Source organism: Chaetodon auriga, chromosome 23, assembly GCF_051107435.1.
Source record: "Chaetodon auriga isolate fChaAug3 chromosome 23, fChaAug3.hap1, whole genome shotgun sequence".
Taxonomy (NCBI): Eukaryota; Metazoa; Chordata; class Actinopteri; order Chaetodontiformes; family Chaetodontidae; genus Chaetodon; species Chaetodon auriga.
Window position 1 is genome coordinate 17,196,534 of NC_135096.1, and position 14,992 is coordinate 17,211,525.

Here is a 14,992-nt window from a genome sequence, read left to right on the forward strand (position 1 = left end):
ATGATTTGTTGGGCCCTGAAGCTTCATAAGGTCCTGATTTGTGCAGGGATTAATAGGACTTAAGCGACGAGTGCGGCTTTAGTTGAACAATTCTTCAATTACTTTGGTAACTCAAGCAAGCTGAGAGCTGCCCTTTAAAAACGAGGCTGTTGCAGCTTCAGTGGACTAATAACAATGGCTCTACCTGCAATTTGCAGATCACTTGATTTAATATATTCACTTACAGTTGGGATTATTATTGTGTTTTCATTGCACTGCAAAAGAAATGTCCAAAGCCAAATGTCCCGGGTGAACCAGAAGGAAAATTATGCCAAAAAGTGTCAAAAGCATTGAAAGAAATATGAGAAGATTAGAAAAAACTCTTCTAAAACTTGTCTCGTGTTGTAATGAATGTGTCTACTGGACATAAACCCCAATTGAGCTTCATGTTTTATAGATTTAAGTGCTGTTTTTGTTCTTCAAATGAGTGAATTCTCCTCGTCAGAAGGCTTATTTGGCGGCAATTGCCAATATAAAGTGTGTGTTGACATTCATTGTGTACTCGAGGTCGTTGCCCTCCTCCAACTCGACTTCCTGGTCAGCTTCATGTTGCACATACTTCTTTTTTCATCTTGAATGCAACAACTAGAGGATTTTCATACTGCCGAGCAACATACTACAAATTCAGATGAACACACACCCAAAACAGGCAAAGCGACGGTTGATTGTAATCTTAGGGATAAATTAAAAGTGTCAGCTGAGTGTTTGTTAACCCTAAGAGACATCTCGGTTCATTCTCTTGTCTGCTGCGTGCTGACAGGTGATTAAAAATGAAATTAGGGTGCAGATTTCCCGCCTGTGTGCAGTTTGTTTGGACTGAATGTTCCTCTTGGAAGTCCAAAATGTGAAGCACAACTAAATCTAATATGAATGTTTTCTGCTGTCGGTTTGTTTATATCATTAAAGTAAAAAAACAAGAGTACAATAGGCCCATATTTTAGATATTAATCATTTGAGACTCGTACAAAATGCTTAATTTTCATTTATAAATCAGAGCCTTCAGCTGTGTGTGAGAGTGTACTGCTGGCTGTCTTTACTGTGATGAAGGTGACTGATTGTGACTGCGTGCTTACAAATGAAAACAATTGATTGCTCGCTGGTGGTCGTGTGCCGTCGGTCACTCACCGCTGCCTTCAAATGCTGTCAGGAAACTACAGAGAGAAAGATGGTGAACATATATCCAAGATGCAAGGTTTCTCCAGGGGAGGACATGATAATATGACACGACTTAAGAACTGGTGATTTATGAACCCTCATTTTACCGTCTGAAAAGTTCAGAATGAGACTAACTGTAAGAGAAAAACAGCCTTTTAAAAACAGCTTTGATTTGTCTTATTGTCACGCACTAAAAGCTCATTCTGTGTTTTCAGAAAGCACCATTTCAAGAAAGTTTATTTTGAATTGTTACGACGCATGAATGTTGTGTTAAGCCAACCTAAAGAGAGCTGTGTTGACTACAATCAAGAAATATTGATATTATACACTGAATGCACATGATCCCTGATAGTGTCAAATGCAGCTTTAAAGGTCCTAATTTTCCATGTTTACAGTTACAGTTTGTAAAGCTGCATCAACAGCTGACTGTAAATTGTGTGTCTGTGTATTTTGTTGCTTTATTTTATTGAGCAGCACTGTGGAGTGTAATGTTGTGTATTTCTATGCTCTGTTTTCTTCTAGAACATCAAATACAGGCCTGCAGCATGTACATGAGAACTCTTCAAAGGGCACTTGAAGGCAGCACCTGGACAACAGGAAAGGAAACACCAAGTAACACTGCTGTCACCTTGTGGTAGAAAGTGTGCAAAGCTTCAGGTGACCGTTGACACACTAAGACAGATGAGGTGGGGACATTTTTATTGACTGTAAAGTGTAAACCCCCCCCCCCCCCCCAAAAAAAAAAAAAAAAAAAACTATGACCTTCATTAACAGAGGGAATATATTTTTAAAATGTATTGAACAAAACAGGAAACACAACAATCACTGAGCAGGAGAGAGGGAATTTAACAGCATGTATCCTCTTAAATCTGATTCGACGCAAACACTGAGATAATGAGAGCTAATAGGTAGCAGCTTGTTTTCCCTTTTCTATTAGCATTGCTCGTGCTAACTTCAGGGTTCACAGCCTGTTCAGGGATTTATGCAAATGTCTGACAGCAGTCAGTGATAGTAGCTGTCACTGAATGGCAAGAAGAGGCCCAACTTTAACTCTGAAGATGTGAAAGGAAATGAAAGTCAACCCAGCACCTCTACAGACAGACCATCGCTAGCAGCTAGCTTCTGTTCTGCTCAAACAGCTAACAAGCTAAAGAGCTAATATGTCTCCAAGAGCTGGTGGAGGGCAAACAAAAGCTAAACAGTCAGTGAATATTGGACTTGAATTTCATCAGGGGGCCAGAAACGCAACTCCACTGTGTATATAACTGAAGTGTTGCTCCTTATCTGCTGGAAGTGTAAGTAGTCTGTAGTTTGCTAACACCATGCTAGCCTAACCACTATATAAGGTGATGCTGTGTGTCAGGTTTGTGGTCAAGCTTGTTCTTCTGCTCGCTAGGGACTAAAAATGGATGAATACATGATCAAATTCAAATAGACAGGAGCATTACATCTCAAGGTGAGGTCATATAATGCTGAATATATTTTTTAAAAACAAAGAAACTGACAGTTGTCATGTTATGAGGCCTCTGAAGGTGCGTTCAAGTACCTGGTTTTGTTCATGCTACAGCCTTTAGTCCTAAATACTGGTGTACTTCAGCCTCATGTGGCCTAAATGAGCACTACAACAACAAAGTGGAAAAATGATCCTGACAAAACCAAAAAAAATAACCTGCCAAAACTTATTTTAAGCCAAAAACACACATTTTTTTCCTCACTTGCCTCTCAGAGCTTCCATAGAGAACAGCTGTGTTTGCCGTTATTTTTATTTTTTTAATGCCATTATCTTGAGATCACAAGTTAATTGTTTCATTATCTTGCAAAAAACAAAGCCTGTTTTCTTGCGATAACGAGTTAATTTATCTTGTTATCTTCAGAAAAAAGCCAGTTTCTCAAGAAAACGAGATAATCAAACCGTCATCGGGAGAAAACAAAAGGTCGTTTCCTCTTATTATCTATAATGTTTATCAGAGATCAGGAGCTCCATGCCAGCATGCACAGATGGCGTCTTGACAACTGTAGCAACTGAATTAAGACAAAAATGTCAGATGAAGGAGTTCACACCAATAATCAACACATCAGTCTGTACTTGAGTCTTATGTATTCATATATATGCTTTATTATACCATTCAGCCACCCCTGTCTGTGGATCTAATCAGAGAGTAGATAACAGTTAACCCAGACTGATCAGCCAATGAGAGCCAGGAGGGACCACAATGAATGCATGAATCCCTCCCTCATTATCATAAAGGAGGAAGAAATACATAAAGAAATGAGGAAATAAATAAATAGAGATAAGATACAATGACATAAGATACGCCCACATTGATCCAATTTATTCGTTGTAGAAGCACAAAAATCAATAAATAGAGAAATTAAAGAATAAATAATGAGAGGTATGAGGCTAAATAAGAGTACAAGTAAAAGTATAGAGAATATAAGAGTATTACAAGGCAAAAGTGACAGTGTTTGTCTCAGAATATCAATTTGATATAACTTAATATAATCTGTCAATCAGTCTGACAGAGATTTTTATTTATAGTTTTATTGATTGATTTTCCACGTCGGTCAGGCTGCAGGCCTGTGGCTGCAGCTGTGACTCCTCCTGCCAACAGGGGGCGCCTGTTGCTCACTTCTGATCATGCACCTCCTACTCCTCCTATTCCTGGATGGGGGTGTTTTCCTTACCTTCCAGGCGGGAAGCTGAGCACACTGAAGCAGTCCACAAAGACCTCTGCACGCCAGGTAAGAGGAGAATTCATGTTCATGATCAGCCTCTGTTTGATTTGGTTTTATTGATTATAGCTAGGACCTTTAGTGACAGATAGAAGAACAGTGAGTTAGTTTGGGGGAGTTTCTGTCCACACAGACATCCATAAAGGACCTCTGAGCAACATGTGGATCTGCTCCTCAGAGAAAGGAACCTCAGGTTACTGAACTTTGACTTCATGAGCGAGTTGTGTAATGTGGCAGAGGCGCTGTGAGGAGCTTGGAACAGTCGAGGCAGAAATGTCTGGATTTTCACCTGCTGTTGCACCATTTTCAAGTTATTTCAGAGTCAAAGGAGTGTAAGATGTGTGAGACATGGTGCTCTGCCAAAAGGCTCCAGTCAGGCTGGCTTTCCAACATGAAATCAAAGGAGACAAAATGAGTTCAATCAGACTTCACTTTTTCTTTCATTTTTCTGCAGCAGGAGTAAAATCCTGACTGAAAATCTTCCCGTCCCAACGTCGACGAAGGGCTCAAGTGATAGTTTTCTGACCAGCCCTGGTTTCATTTCTGTTTGTGACACACTGTGCTCGCCCTCGTCTGATGCTCTTCATCTTCACCTCCTCATAGTCAGCATGTCTCGATGTGATTATTATTTATCAGCTTATTGTACACATAGATTTAACCAGTCATCTGAATATCAGATTAGACAAAAGCAAGCCATTAATGCACTTTTCCACCTCACAGGGGCTGAATAAAGTGCTTATTATCCCATTTGGGCGACACAGTAACCCTGTTGTAAGCCAGCTGCAGGCCGGTGTTCAGTGCAGCAGCAGATGTACATCACTCAGCGGTCTATTGATATTTATTACCTATGTGTACTCAGTGTGTTGGAGCTGGGCAGGTGTGCTTTGTAATCAGTCTTATCTATGTCGCTGTAATCATGTTGAATGAGTGATTTGCTTCTGATTTGGCAGTGGCTCGCTCACACCCTGACTCGTCTGAGTTTGATTTACTGCACTGTGAACCCACAGTGTGCGTTCAGTGGACACGTTGGTCTGCAGAACCACTACAGGTAGTAGTGGGAGTAGGAGAATAGAGTAGTGAGTGCCTCAATACTCAAGTGCAATACTCATGTAAAAGACGTGTCCATATTGACAGTCCACCAGTGCTCAAGTCAAATTCTTGCATAACATTGTGTTGCGTCATCCTGGTTTTCTCAGCTCAGTGTGGCGAGAAGTGATTACAGCTTGTCCTCTTTGTCCTTGTAGTCATGTACCTGTTCCTCCTGGGCCTGGTGGTCTTCTACTACCTGTACCGCTGGGTCAGGGAGCTGCCCAGGGTCTCCGACAAGGGCAGCAAGTATGTGTACATCACAGGCTGCGACTCTGGCTTCGGCAACCTCTTGGCCCATCATCTTGACAAACAGGGCTTCAGAGTGATCGCCTCGTGTTTCACCGAGAAGGGAGAAGAGGATCTGAAGAAGTCCTGCTCCAGCAACCTGACCACAGTTCACCTGGATGTTCGCTCCAAGGACAGCGTTAGCAAAGTTGCAGCGATGATCAAGGACAAGGTGGGGGAGCGCGGTGAGTTGTGTGTTTGGTTGTCCACACTGAAATATCTCAACAACTGTTGCATGACATTTATTAAATGCTTTATGTGTTATGCCTGTTTGCACATGTTAGCTGAAGCCAATAAGCTAAAATAAGATTTTGAACATGGCATTAGCATGTTAGGAATGTCATTCTGAGCATGCTAGCTTGCTGACGTTAGCGTGTAACTCAGTGAATAATACTGTGCCTCACATGTAGAGTCTGGTTTCTTAAGTCTTTCTTCCGTTTAAGGTTGGAACGACTGATTTTCTTTCAGTGGGAGTTTGACGGCGCTGCTGGAGATATAATTAACCGTCATCTGTTTGCTCTGGTTAAATAACCAGTCAAAGTGTTTGCCTTTTATTGTTTGGCTCTGTAAAACACTGCTGTGTCCCCAATCCAAAAATCACACATGTCAAACATTTATCCAGCACACACTGATAGCAGCAAGCAGCCAGCTCATTACTCATTCGCCTCGTCTGCCCTGTGTTCAGCGCATGCTTTGCTCGTCCTCTCCTGAAGCTTGTCGCGCAGGTGAAAAGTTCAAAGTGTTGAAACTGATTTTATTGACTGGGCATCCTCCTGTGACTCCTAAAGGCTTATGGGCTGTAGTGAACAACGCAGGTGTGTCAGTGCCCTCTGCCCCGTGTGATTGGCTGACCATCGATGATTACAAGTCCATGCTGGACGTGAACCTGAATGGGGTGATCGCGGTGACCCTGAGCGTCCTGCCGCTAATTAAGAAGGCCTGCGGAAGGGTGGTCAACGTGGCCAGTGTGTTTGGGAGGATCAGTGTCACAGGAGGCCCGTACCCTCTCTCCAAGTACGGCGTGGAGGCCTTCAATGACAGTCTCAGGTGAAACATTAACTGACGCCATCAATTATTTGGGAGAATGTCAACATTTTTATCTCAAGCACTGAAATGAAGTATTTTGCTCAGGTTAAATATGGCGCCCTTCGGTGTCAAAGTCCTCTGCATTGAGCCAGGCTTCTTCAAAACAGCCGTGACTGACGTTGCTGTCCTCTGCAAAAATGTCAAGATGCTGTGGGAAAGACTTCCCCAGGAGGTCAAAGATGACTATGGACCTGAGTATCTACAAAGGGGTAAGTTTGGATCCTCTTTTTCCTTCATTTATATGTTTGTCTTCAGTTCATCTATTTATTTATTCCCCTCACTTTGCCTCCTAGCGCTGGATATGATTTCAGACAAAATTGCCAAGATGAGTGATGGAGATCTGATGAAGGTGGTCAGTTGCATGGAGCACGCTGTGTCCGCCGTCCGGCCCCGCACCCGCTACTCCCCCGGCTGGGACGCCAAGTTCTTCTGGCTGCCGCTGTCCTACATGCCAACCTGCATCTCTGACTACATCGTGGCCAAAGAAGCCATTCCTGTTGCCAGGCAGAAGCAATAAATCGTGCTTGTTCTTGTCCATTTGTGCAGATTTTATGCAAACAGTATCAGCTCACCAGTGAAATCACTGTCATCCCGACTGAAGCCTTATTCACATGCACTTTTCTGTAACCTTTATTGAGCTTGAAGGCAATCATGGAGTACTTCTGTGACATAAACAACACAATTTAAAGAAGGTCTTTGTCTGTCTCCCTTCTGTTTATTTTCTATAGACTTGCTTTTCTGACATGCAGGGGAACTTATCTTATACCTTATCGACAGACTGATGTGTTCAGCCTTGATGATAGCTTGGGATGAAAGGTTAAAGAGTAGTAAAAGAGCAGCCTGATTCAGACTTGATATGGAGTATGTATGAAGCGGGACTATACTGGTTTCTACTGCTCGTAGAGGAAAATGTTGATATACTATAACCTTGGCCTTGAACCCAGTAAGACAGTGTTCCCTCATGAGCCTCCCTCACAGGTTGCTGATACTTGATAGCCTTTTAGGGGCTTGAAGCAAAGTTACGCAGATGATACACAACTATACATCTGTGCTGAACCAAATGATACTACAGCTATAGACTCCATCACAAAATTTTCAATAAATAAATGGATGAGCAATAATTCCTACTAGTCAGTTCTAAAACCAAAGAGAAATGCTGTTCAATGCGATCATCTGCTGATGGTTTATTGGAGGTTTCCAGCAACAGCCAAATTAAATTGTGTTTGCAGCCTTTGTCCATTACGCCCCGATGCTCTGGAACAAACTATCGACTACGACCTAAACTCTCTCTTCACTTTAGCCTCCAACCAGCTTTGACTTCCTGATACAGGTGTGAAACGTTTGTGCTTTGCCTCATGATTGTGCGCTTGATGCTTCATCCTTTTTCCATCCTCATTCTACTCTGTATTTGATTATGTGGTTTTCTGCATTGCCTTTTATTTTTATTTTCATCCTTTTTATCATCTTTTATAACATTCATGTTTTTATCTGTCTTTTTATGCAAAGCCCTCACTGCCCTCACTGCTATACAAATAAAGTTTTTAGTATTATTACTATTATTATATATACACACAAAAACATGAACAATGTGCAACATCAGTGTAATATGCAAGTTACAGTGCAAAACTTGAGACTGTGGGAATGAGGGCAACGCAAAGGTAATGGTACTGTTGTCAACATAACAGAATAATTCAGAAATTCACAAATGGCTGACACTTTTGCATCATGCACACTCGGACGGCCTTGTTAATATCAACAATCATTCAGGCATAAAGAAACTTCCAGTGATGTAGAATTTACTGAACATTAAAGAAACCAAAGCTTCCTGTTTAATTCAACAGTATCAGTGAATGTAAACAGACCTGCATGCTTAAAGTGTGTACTGGCTGCGCCTCACTTCATTGCAGCTTTATGGCGCCATCTGGTGGACTGATAGTAGAACTACAGCAGCTCTGCCTCACACTGCTGTCTGCATTCAGCTGACACTGATGTGAAACAAGGTAACAGCCAATCAGTGGAGGAGCAGCTCATGTTTTGACAGGAGAAATGATGGAAAGCATAATTTCAGCTCATGTGCAGATGAATGGTGTGTTCCTTCTCCAGATCAAAGTGTGTGTGAGTTACTGAGCTCATGACAGCCAGACCAAAGTTTAGAGGTGACCAGACCGTAATTGAACTGTGGATCGCTGAGAGACGTCATCGGTGAGTTGCCTCAATCTAGCGTTAATTTTAAATGTGGTTGTTTGTCTGCTCTTGCTTCGTATTGTCTCTCATGCTGTGATTATATTGTGAAATGGTTTGCATCAATAGATTCATGGGAATCGCTTTCTTTGGTGTCCAGCCATGATCCCTGAAACTGGTCAATACTTAGAGACATAGGCCTGTTCAAAACAAAACAGAAAAAAACAAAACAAAACAAAACAAAACAAAACAAACTTTTTTCTCAGCTTGTTCAATCTGTAAAAAGTTTAAATAATACTTATTGCCATGAGAGTTGATCTTTGATCTACCTGTTGAGCGTTTTTTGAAAGAGATGCTTGTGATTGATTAGCTATGCCTGCAGAGAGCGGAAGGGGGAGCTGTCGGCTCGTGCCTCGTTCTCAACGAAACTGCCGGAGAGGAAGCGTCGTTTCCGAGCGTCTTCACTAGTACCTTCCCTTTTCCCAAGTACGAAAGGAGTATTTATGCTCTCAAACGTTGAATTATGTTTGCTGAGTTGTTTTGTCAAGCTGCTGCCGAAATGTTGAGTGTTTTAGAAGCGTTATTTCGATGTTTAAATTCTTAATTTGTTCACTTGTTAGCTAGCTAAGCTAGCCAAACTGCGTCCGCGCAAGGCTAGCACAGAGGCTAAACACGCTGTGTTTTTAGCATGTTGAGGCTACTATTTTCAGTATATTTCAATTTTGGAGAGTTTGTTTATTGAGTCATGGACATTTTTCTTAAAAACTTACCCTTAAAGGAACAGAGTATATTTAAGCCGACTTTGAAAACAGAGGGAAATGTATGTTTGTTTTTGAAATATTTAATATAAGACATTTTGTCCCTATGTGAATAATTAATTCTCAGTGAAGCTGCCAGAGAGGAGGTCAGGACTGCATCTCCCGCCACAATCCTGATCAGGGTCATGGCTGCGTTTCTTGTGCTCATCTCGACGCCCATCATCATGGTAACCGTTTCAACAGTGGCCATAATATCTCCAGGATACTCGTCTGATTGGAGAAGGCTTTAAAAGGCAGTCACACATGAGTTCAATCTTGAGTCACTTTTGTTCCAGATTGCTTGGGATTTGTGAAGCAGCTGTTCATATGAAGTGGAAAATATTGTTTTTTTTTTTTCTGTTTGTTTGTTGACTTGATGCTCTGCCAAACAAAATCTTGTCACCAAAAGTCTCCGATTGCCAGTGCAAGAAAACACTGATAACTGCAGTTTAAAACACTTGCATTACTCAATTTAAGATCTCACCTAAGTCAATATATCTCCATTCACCTGCATCCCAGAATATAGTTACCACCAAATACAACAAGTCAGTTCTGACAGTAACAGATGATAGTTGTCAAACACTGCCGGCTGCTCTTGGCCTCCATGCAAACTGTCTTCTTCTTCGTTGTATTAAAAAGAAATTTTGATGTGGCCATCGTGTGTGAAGCACAGATCACCTTGACCAACCTGATGCCACCATAATTTAACTGTTGACTACCACAAACACAGTATTAGTACTTGTACTACAGTAATATTTTCATATAATCATTAGTCATGAAAGGGTTATTCCCGCTCAGGTCAAGAAGTATTTTACTTTAGTCGATTATCAGGCGCTCCACAGTGAGAAGGCCGTGTCCCCTTGAGACGCCGAAGCAGGAGATTATCATGAGATCTGATGGAGTTATTTTAAAAATATAAGAATCATTGGTGCAAATCCTGTATGAAAAATGTGCTATACAAATTTTTCTAAAATGATCAAAGGCCTTTGTGTTCCTGTTGGTTCCCGTCATGTTTGGGCTCGATATGACCATGAAACAGGTATAAATTTGCATTCAGTTGTATTTAAAATGTAACTTGAAGCCTATAGAACTTGCACAGAAAGTCATTTTATGCTTGCTTTGTCCCCCATTATGTCTGCAGGTCTTCTCCCAGCACGGACTTCCTCCAGTGTTGATCATAAAAGCTGCATGTGGTCATTCCAATTACATTTTACTGTTGCTTCTGTGATTTAGGCCACAACAGAAATGACTGTTTGGTGCAAATGAGCTCAAAAGTGTGTCACCCTCAAAGTTGAGACAAACACTCGTGCAGTTGTTAGTCCACCGTTTTATTTCAGCACGCAACAAGCTGCAACACAGTTCAGATAGCTTAGCATGGCTCAAGACTGCCACCGTGTGGTCAGAGCGGATGAGGACAGCATTTTCATGTAATCCCCCATTAAGAACAAGACTCAACTACAACTATGAAAGCATGTCGGAAATATACAGGTGACAAGCTGTTTTGTGTAAAGACAGTGTTTTATTCCATCTTCCATTGGAAACATTAAATAGAACTTTCTTTCAGGATGACAGGACAGGTATATTTTGACATGTTTTACAAACCAAGTGCTCCTAACCAAAAGGACCCCTCTCTTGTTTTCTCCTCCCCACAACAGTTTGGATGTTTATGAGTGCTCCTCAGCCAGCTTCTCTGCCTTCTGAACGACTTCCTCGATGGGGCCGACCATGTAGAAGGCCTGCTCGGGCAGAGCGTCGTACTCACCTGTGGGGAAACAGGTACAAAAGGCAACATTAGTGCCAAAAATATAGCTGAAGAAGTAGCAAGGCACATCGTCAAAAAAATAAAACTACTTCAAGTCACATCACTGATCCACTTACCACCAAGGATGCTCTTGAAGCCCTTGATGGTTTCCTTGAGGGGCACCAGCTTGCCCAAATGGCCAGTGAAGACCTCGGCCACCTGGAAGGGCTGGGACAGGAAACGCTGGATCTTGCGGGCACGGGCCACAGTCAGTTTGTCCTCCTCAGACAGCTCATCCATACCCAGGATGGCAATGATATCCTGCAGAGATTTGTAGTCCTACAGGAGGAAGGTAAACTGGTTAACCTGGTAAATGTTTTGTTAGCCCCATCAAATCAAAAATAGGTTTCAGAAAGTACAGACCTGAAGGATTTTCTGCACACCACGGGCAACATCGTAGTGCTCAGCTCCGACAATGTTGGGGTCCATGATACGGGAGGTTGAGTCCAGAGGGTCGACAGCGGGGTAGATACCGAGCTCAGCGATGGCACGGGACAACACAGTGGTGGCATCCAAGTGAGCGAAGGTGGTGGCGGGGGCAGGGTCAGTCAAATCATCAGCGGGCACATAGATGGCCTGGTGGAAAGAATTGAGACCTCATCAATCTTAAACTTACTTTTTAAAAGGTGGTTTTAGCTAATACAATGATGGCTGAATGTGCACTGGCACGCTGCAGCTCGTCAGTTATCCTCCTTTATGGCCTGTTTACCTGCACAGATGTGATTGAACCCTTCTTTGTGGTGGTGATTCTCTCCTGCATGGTACCCATGTCAGTGGCCAGGGTGGGCTGGTAACCCACAGCAGAGGGGATACGACCCAGCAGGGCAGACACCTGAGAAGGAAGCGACGACTTAAGTCAGTATCAAGCCTTCCATTCAACAGTGAAATTTAAAACTGAATTAAACTGTTTTATAAATTCATCTTGTGACATTTCTACAAACATGACGGTTATTTCACACACCTCAGAGCCAGCCTGTGTGAAGCGGAAGATGTTGTCAATGAAGAGCAGCACATCCTGACCCTCCTGGTCACGGAAGTACTCTGCTACGGTCAGTCCTGTCAGAGCCACTCTGGCACGGGCACCGGGGGGCTCGTTCATCTGTCCGTACACCAGCGCCACCTAGCAGGGACAAGAATTGTAAGCTGTCGATTTGTTTTTTGGCTACTATACCACAATTTCAGTCTCCTCTGGAAGCCTGCAAAAAACCTCACCTTGGAGGTGGTGTCCTTCAGGTTGATGACACCGGACTCAATCATTTCATGGTACAAGTCGTTTCCCTCACGGGTACGCTCTCCCACACCAGCAAACACAGAGTAACCACCATGGGCCTTGGCCACATTGTTGATCAGCTCCATGATCAATACGGTCTTGCCGACACCAGCACCACCGAACAGACCTGTGACCATGAGAAACGTCGGATTAGTTTCGGCTTACTCCCAAACTGGCTTCAAAAAGACCATAATGCAAACATGTGCATGTTAACACTTACCGATCTTTCCTCCCTTGGCGTAGGGGGCCAGCAGGTCCACCACCTTGATGCCAGTCACGAGAATCTCCTGCTCCACACTCATGTCAGTGAATTCAGGGGCCTCAGCGTGGATGGGTGCAGTCCTGTGGGAGGGGGGAGAAACATAATTATGAACTAAAGTGTAAAACTCTTTTACAGACAAATAGGCATTTAAAGCCAGGCTCCTTAACCTCTGTGTATATATGCCAGGGTCACTTTAATGTCTCATTCTGTGAGACATTTTACTTGTTGTAAAAATTATGACATTTAATAACTATGATGCTGTTTTCAAAGAGAACTCACTGCTTGGTGGAGATGGGACCCCTCTCATCGATGGGCTCGCCGATGACATTCATGATCCTGCCCAGGGTCTCAGGACCCACTGGGATTCTGATGGGGGCACCAGTGTCCAGAACTTTCTGTCCACGGACCAGACCTTCAGTGCCGTCCATAGCAATGGTACGCACTGTGTTCTCCCCTGAGCACATGACAAACATGATTTTAATTTACTGTCTTTAGCATGTATTTAATGTTTTCTGTTCATGCAGGACGGAAGGTTGCTCACCAAGATGCTGTGCCACCTCCAGGACTAGTCTGGCTTCGCGGCCGGCGACCTCCAGGGCGTTGAGGATGGGAGGAAGGCCCTCATCGAACTGGACGTCGACGACGGCACCGATGACAGCCACAATACGCCCGGTGGCGGTGGCAGCAGCGGCCGCAGGTGCGACATAGTCTCTGCCTGTAAAGTAACGCAGACAGTGTGTGCATTTAGCCCACTGTCATACATGTGTGCTGCAATCGTGACCTTGTTATGTAGGTGATTTTCATTTGTCTCCACAATATGAGCCTGTCCGCTGAAAAGCACCGCGGAGGGCAGTCAGACAACTGCGTGTCTGGCCGCTCCGGCTCAATGTCAAGTCATAGCTGTCGGCCGAACTACGAATTAGCTTTAAAAACGCACATGAAACGACCGAATGACGGCCTCTAACAAAACAATCAGCGTGCTTGGGTGAATAATTTGTGGATTTTACTCAGCATACAATCTAGCAAGCCTTTTCCCTGACCAAATACCGTTAACGTGGACAAACGGATGAATGAAACGTACTTTAAGCTAACTTTGCTAAAGCTGCGACTATTGACGACAGACGCAGGACATTCAATGGCAAGTGCGTTTATAATGTCTCACTATCTTCATACTTTGTCAGTTGCTATCTGAATGTGGTATGTCTACGGTTTGACGTTGCAGACTGTCCAATCTTGCTACTACTAGGACTTCACTGAAACTTGCGATGCTAATTTAGCATCCTCTGAACCGCCTCATGTCATTACTCAAAGGTCATTGCTGCTAGCACAAGAAAAACACAGTCTACTCAATTACTGGTGCATGACTCCTGTCAATAAGAGCACGTATGCACAGGTGTACACGTCTAACTTTTAGGAATAGCGCCTGCAGATTTCATTTTTGACATTTCAATGTTAAGGCCTGCTACGGCGCCGGCAGGGCAGCCAGCGTGTTGCTAGCAACAGCTAGCGTTAGCATTGCCCCTGCCCTTCTGACAGGAGCGTGAATGCGGTTTTTCTTTGTTCGATTTCCGACAAAAGCACCAAGCATGCGGGACTCACGTGAAAGAACGGCCGGGGATCCAACAAGAGCCTTCAGGGGCTGGACCCCAGGCTTGAGAGCCTGCAGAGCCCCGGTGCAGCAGCGTCCCACAGCTCCCAACATTGTCAAAATGGCTGAAGGTGGAAAGAGACGGGGGAAGTTGCGGCTTTATAATGAATGGCCGTTGAGGCAAAATGCGCATGCGCAGAAGGTAAAACCCTGTCTGAGCATGCGTAGATGTTAAGCACGTCCAGCTGACATTCTGCCCTCCAGAGTTGGCCTATTTCACAGTAAGTGTGACTGTTGAATAACAGTCCAAACTAAAGGGTACAAACAATACAAGTTATCATTTAAAACAGGCATCAATTTATGTAAAGCTACAACAGAGCAGATGGTTTAAGCATCTTAGTGTCCTCCTGTCCCATTTGTACACAATGTCCCATGTTTCTGCTGCACCCCTGAAATGTGTTCATGTCCACTTAGAGCAGAGCTCTCATTCTCCAGAGAAATTGCAAAAATGTCCACAGTTAAAAGTTGCGTGTGCTGAGTGAAAACTCGAGGACTCAAAATATTATTATCATCAGCATACGTGTTGGGTGGTGACACCCCTGTACTACTGTACCCTACTGTACTTACAGTCCTGAGGTAGTTGTATTCAACTTGATGCTATTTTATATTTCTGAAATATTTACATTTTTGCTCAAAGATTACAAAG

General features: G+C 43.3%; 2 protein-coding genes across 2 annotated transcripts; one reads left to right on the top strand and one right to left on the bottom strand.

Moving 5' to 3' along the window:
• Positions 1–3,916: 3,916 nt before the first annotated feature.
• On the top strand, positions 3,917–7,109 carry LOC143316066 (retinol dehydrogenase 7-like). Its single transcript, XM_076723779.1, has 5 exons — positions 3,917–3,936; positions 5,172–5,486; positions 6,090–6,348; positions 6,433–6,596; positions 6,681–7,109. The coding sequence occupies exons 2-5, from the start codon at positions 5,174–5,176 to the stop codon at positions 6,902–6,904; spliced, it is 960 nt and encodes a 319-aa protein (XP_076579894.1). The 5' UTR covers positions 3,917–3,936; positions 5,172–5,173; the 3' UTR covers positions 6,905–7,109.
• Positions 7,110–10,677: 3,568 nt separating this feature from the next.
• On the bottom strand, positions 10,678–14,455 carry atp5f1b (ATP synthase F1 subunit beta). The gene is made up of 10 exons (XM_076723110.1): positions 14,298–14,455; positions 13,240–13,413; positions 12,978–13,152; positions 12,657–12,778; positions 12,379–12,563; positions 12,128–12,286; positions 11,876–11,998; positions 11,530–11,742; positions 11,244–11,445; positions 10,678–11,127 (listed from the first exon to the last, which is right to left on the bottom strand). The coding sequence occupies exons 1-10, from the start codon at positions 14,398–14,400 to the stop codon at positions 11,030–11,032; spliced, it is 1,554 nt and encodes a 517-aa protein (XP_076579225.1). The 5' UTR covers positions 14,401–14,455; the 3' UTR covers positions 10,678–11,029.
• Positions 14,456–14,992: the final 537 nt, after the last annotated feature.

Coding starts and splice junctions, on each gene's coding strand:
- LOC143316066 (XM_076723779.1), top strand. CDS start 5,174: ATGTACCTGTTCCTCCTGGGCCTGGTGGTCTTCTACTACCTGTACCGC. Junction 5,487..6,089: donor GGACAAGGTGGGGGAGCGCG/GTGAGTTGTGTG, acceptor TGACTCCTAAAG/GCTTATGGGCTGTAGTGAAC. Junction 6,597..6,680: donor ACCTGAGTATCTACAAAGGG/GTAAGTTTGGAT, acceptor TTTGCCTCCTAG/CGCTGGATATGATTTCAGAC.
- atp5f1b (XM_076723110.1), bottom strand. CDS start 14,400: ATGTTGGGAGCTGTGGGACGCTGCTGCACCGGGGCTCTGCAGGCTCTC. Junction 12,779..12,977: donor GGTCCCATCTCCACCAAGCA/GTGAGTTCTCTT, acceptor CCCCTCCCACAG/GACTGCACCCATCCACGCTG. Junction 12,564..12,656: donor CGCCAAGGGAGGAAAGATCG/GTAAGTGTTAAC, acceptor TCATGGTCACAG/GTCTGTTCGGTGGTGCTGGT.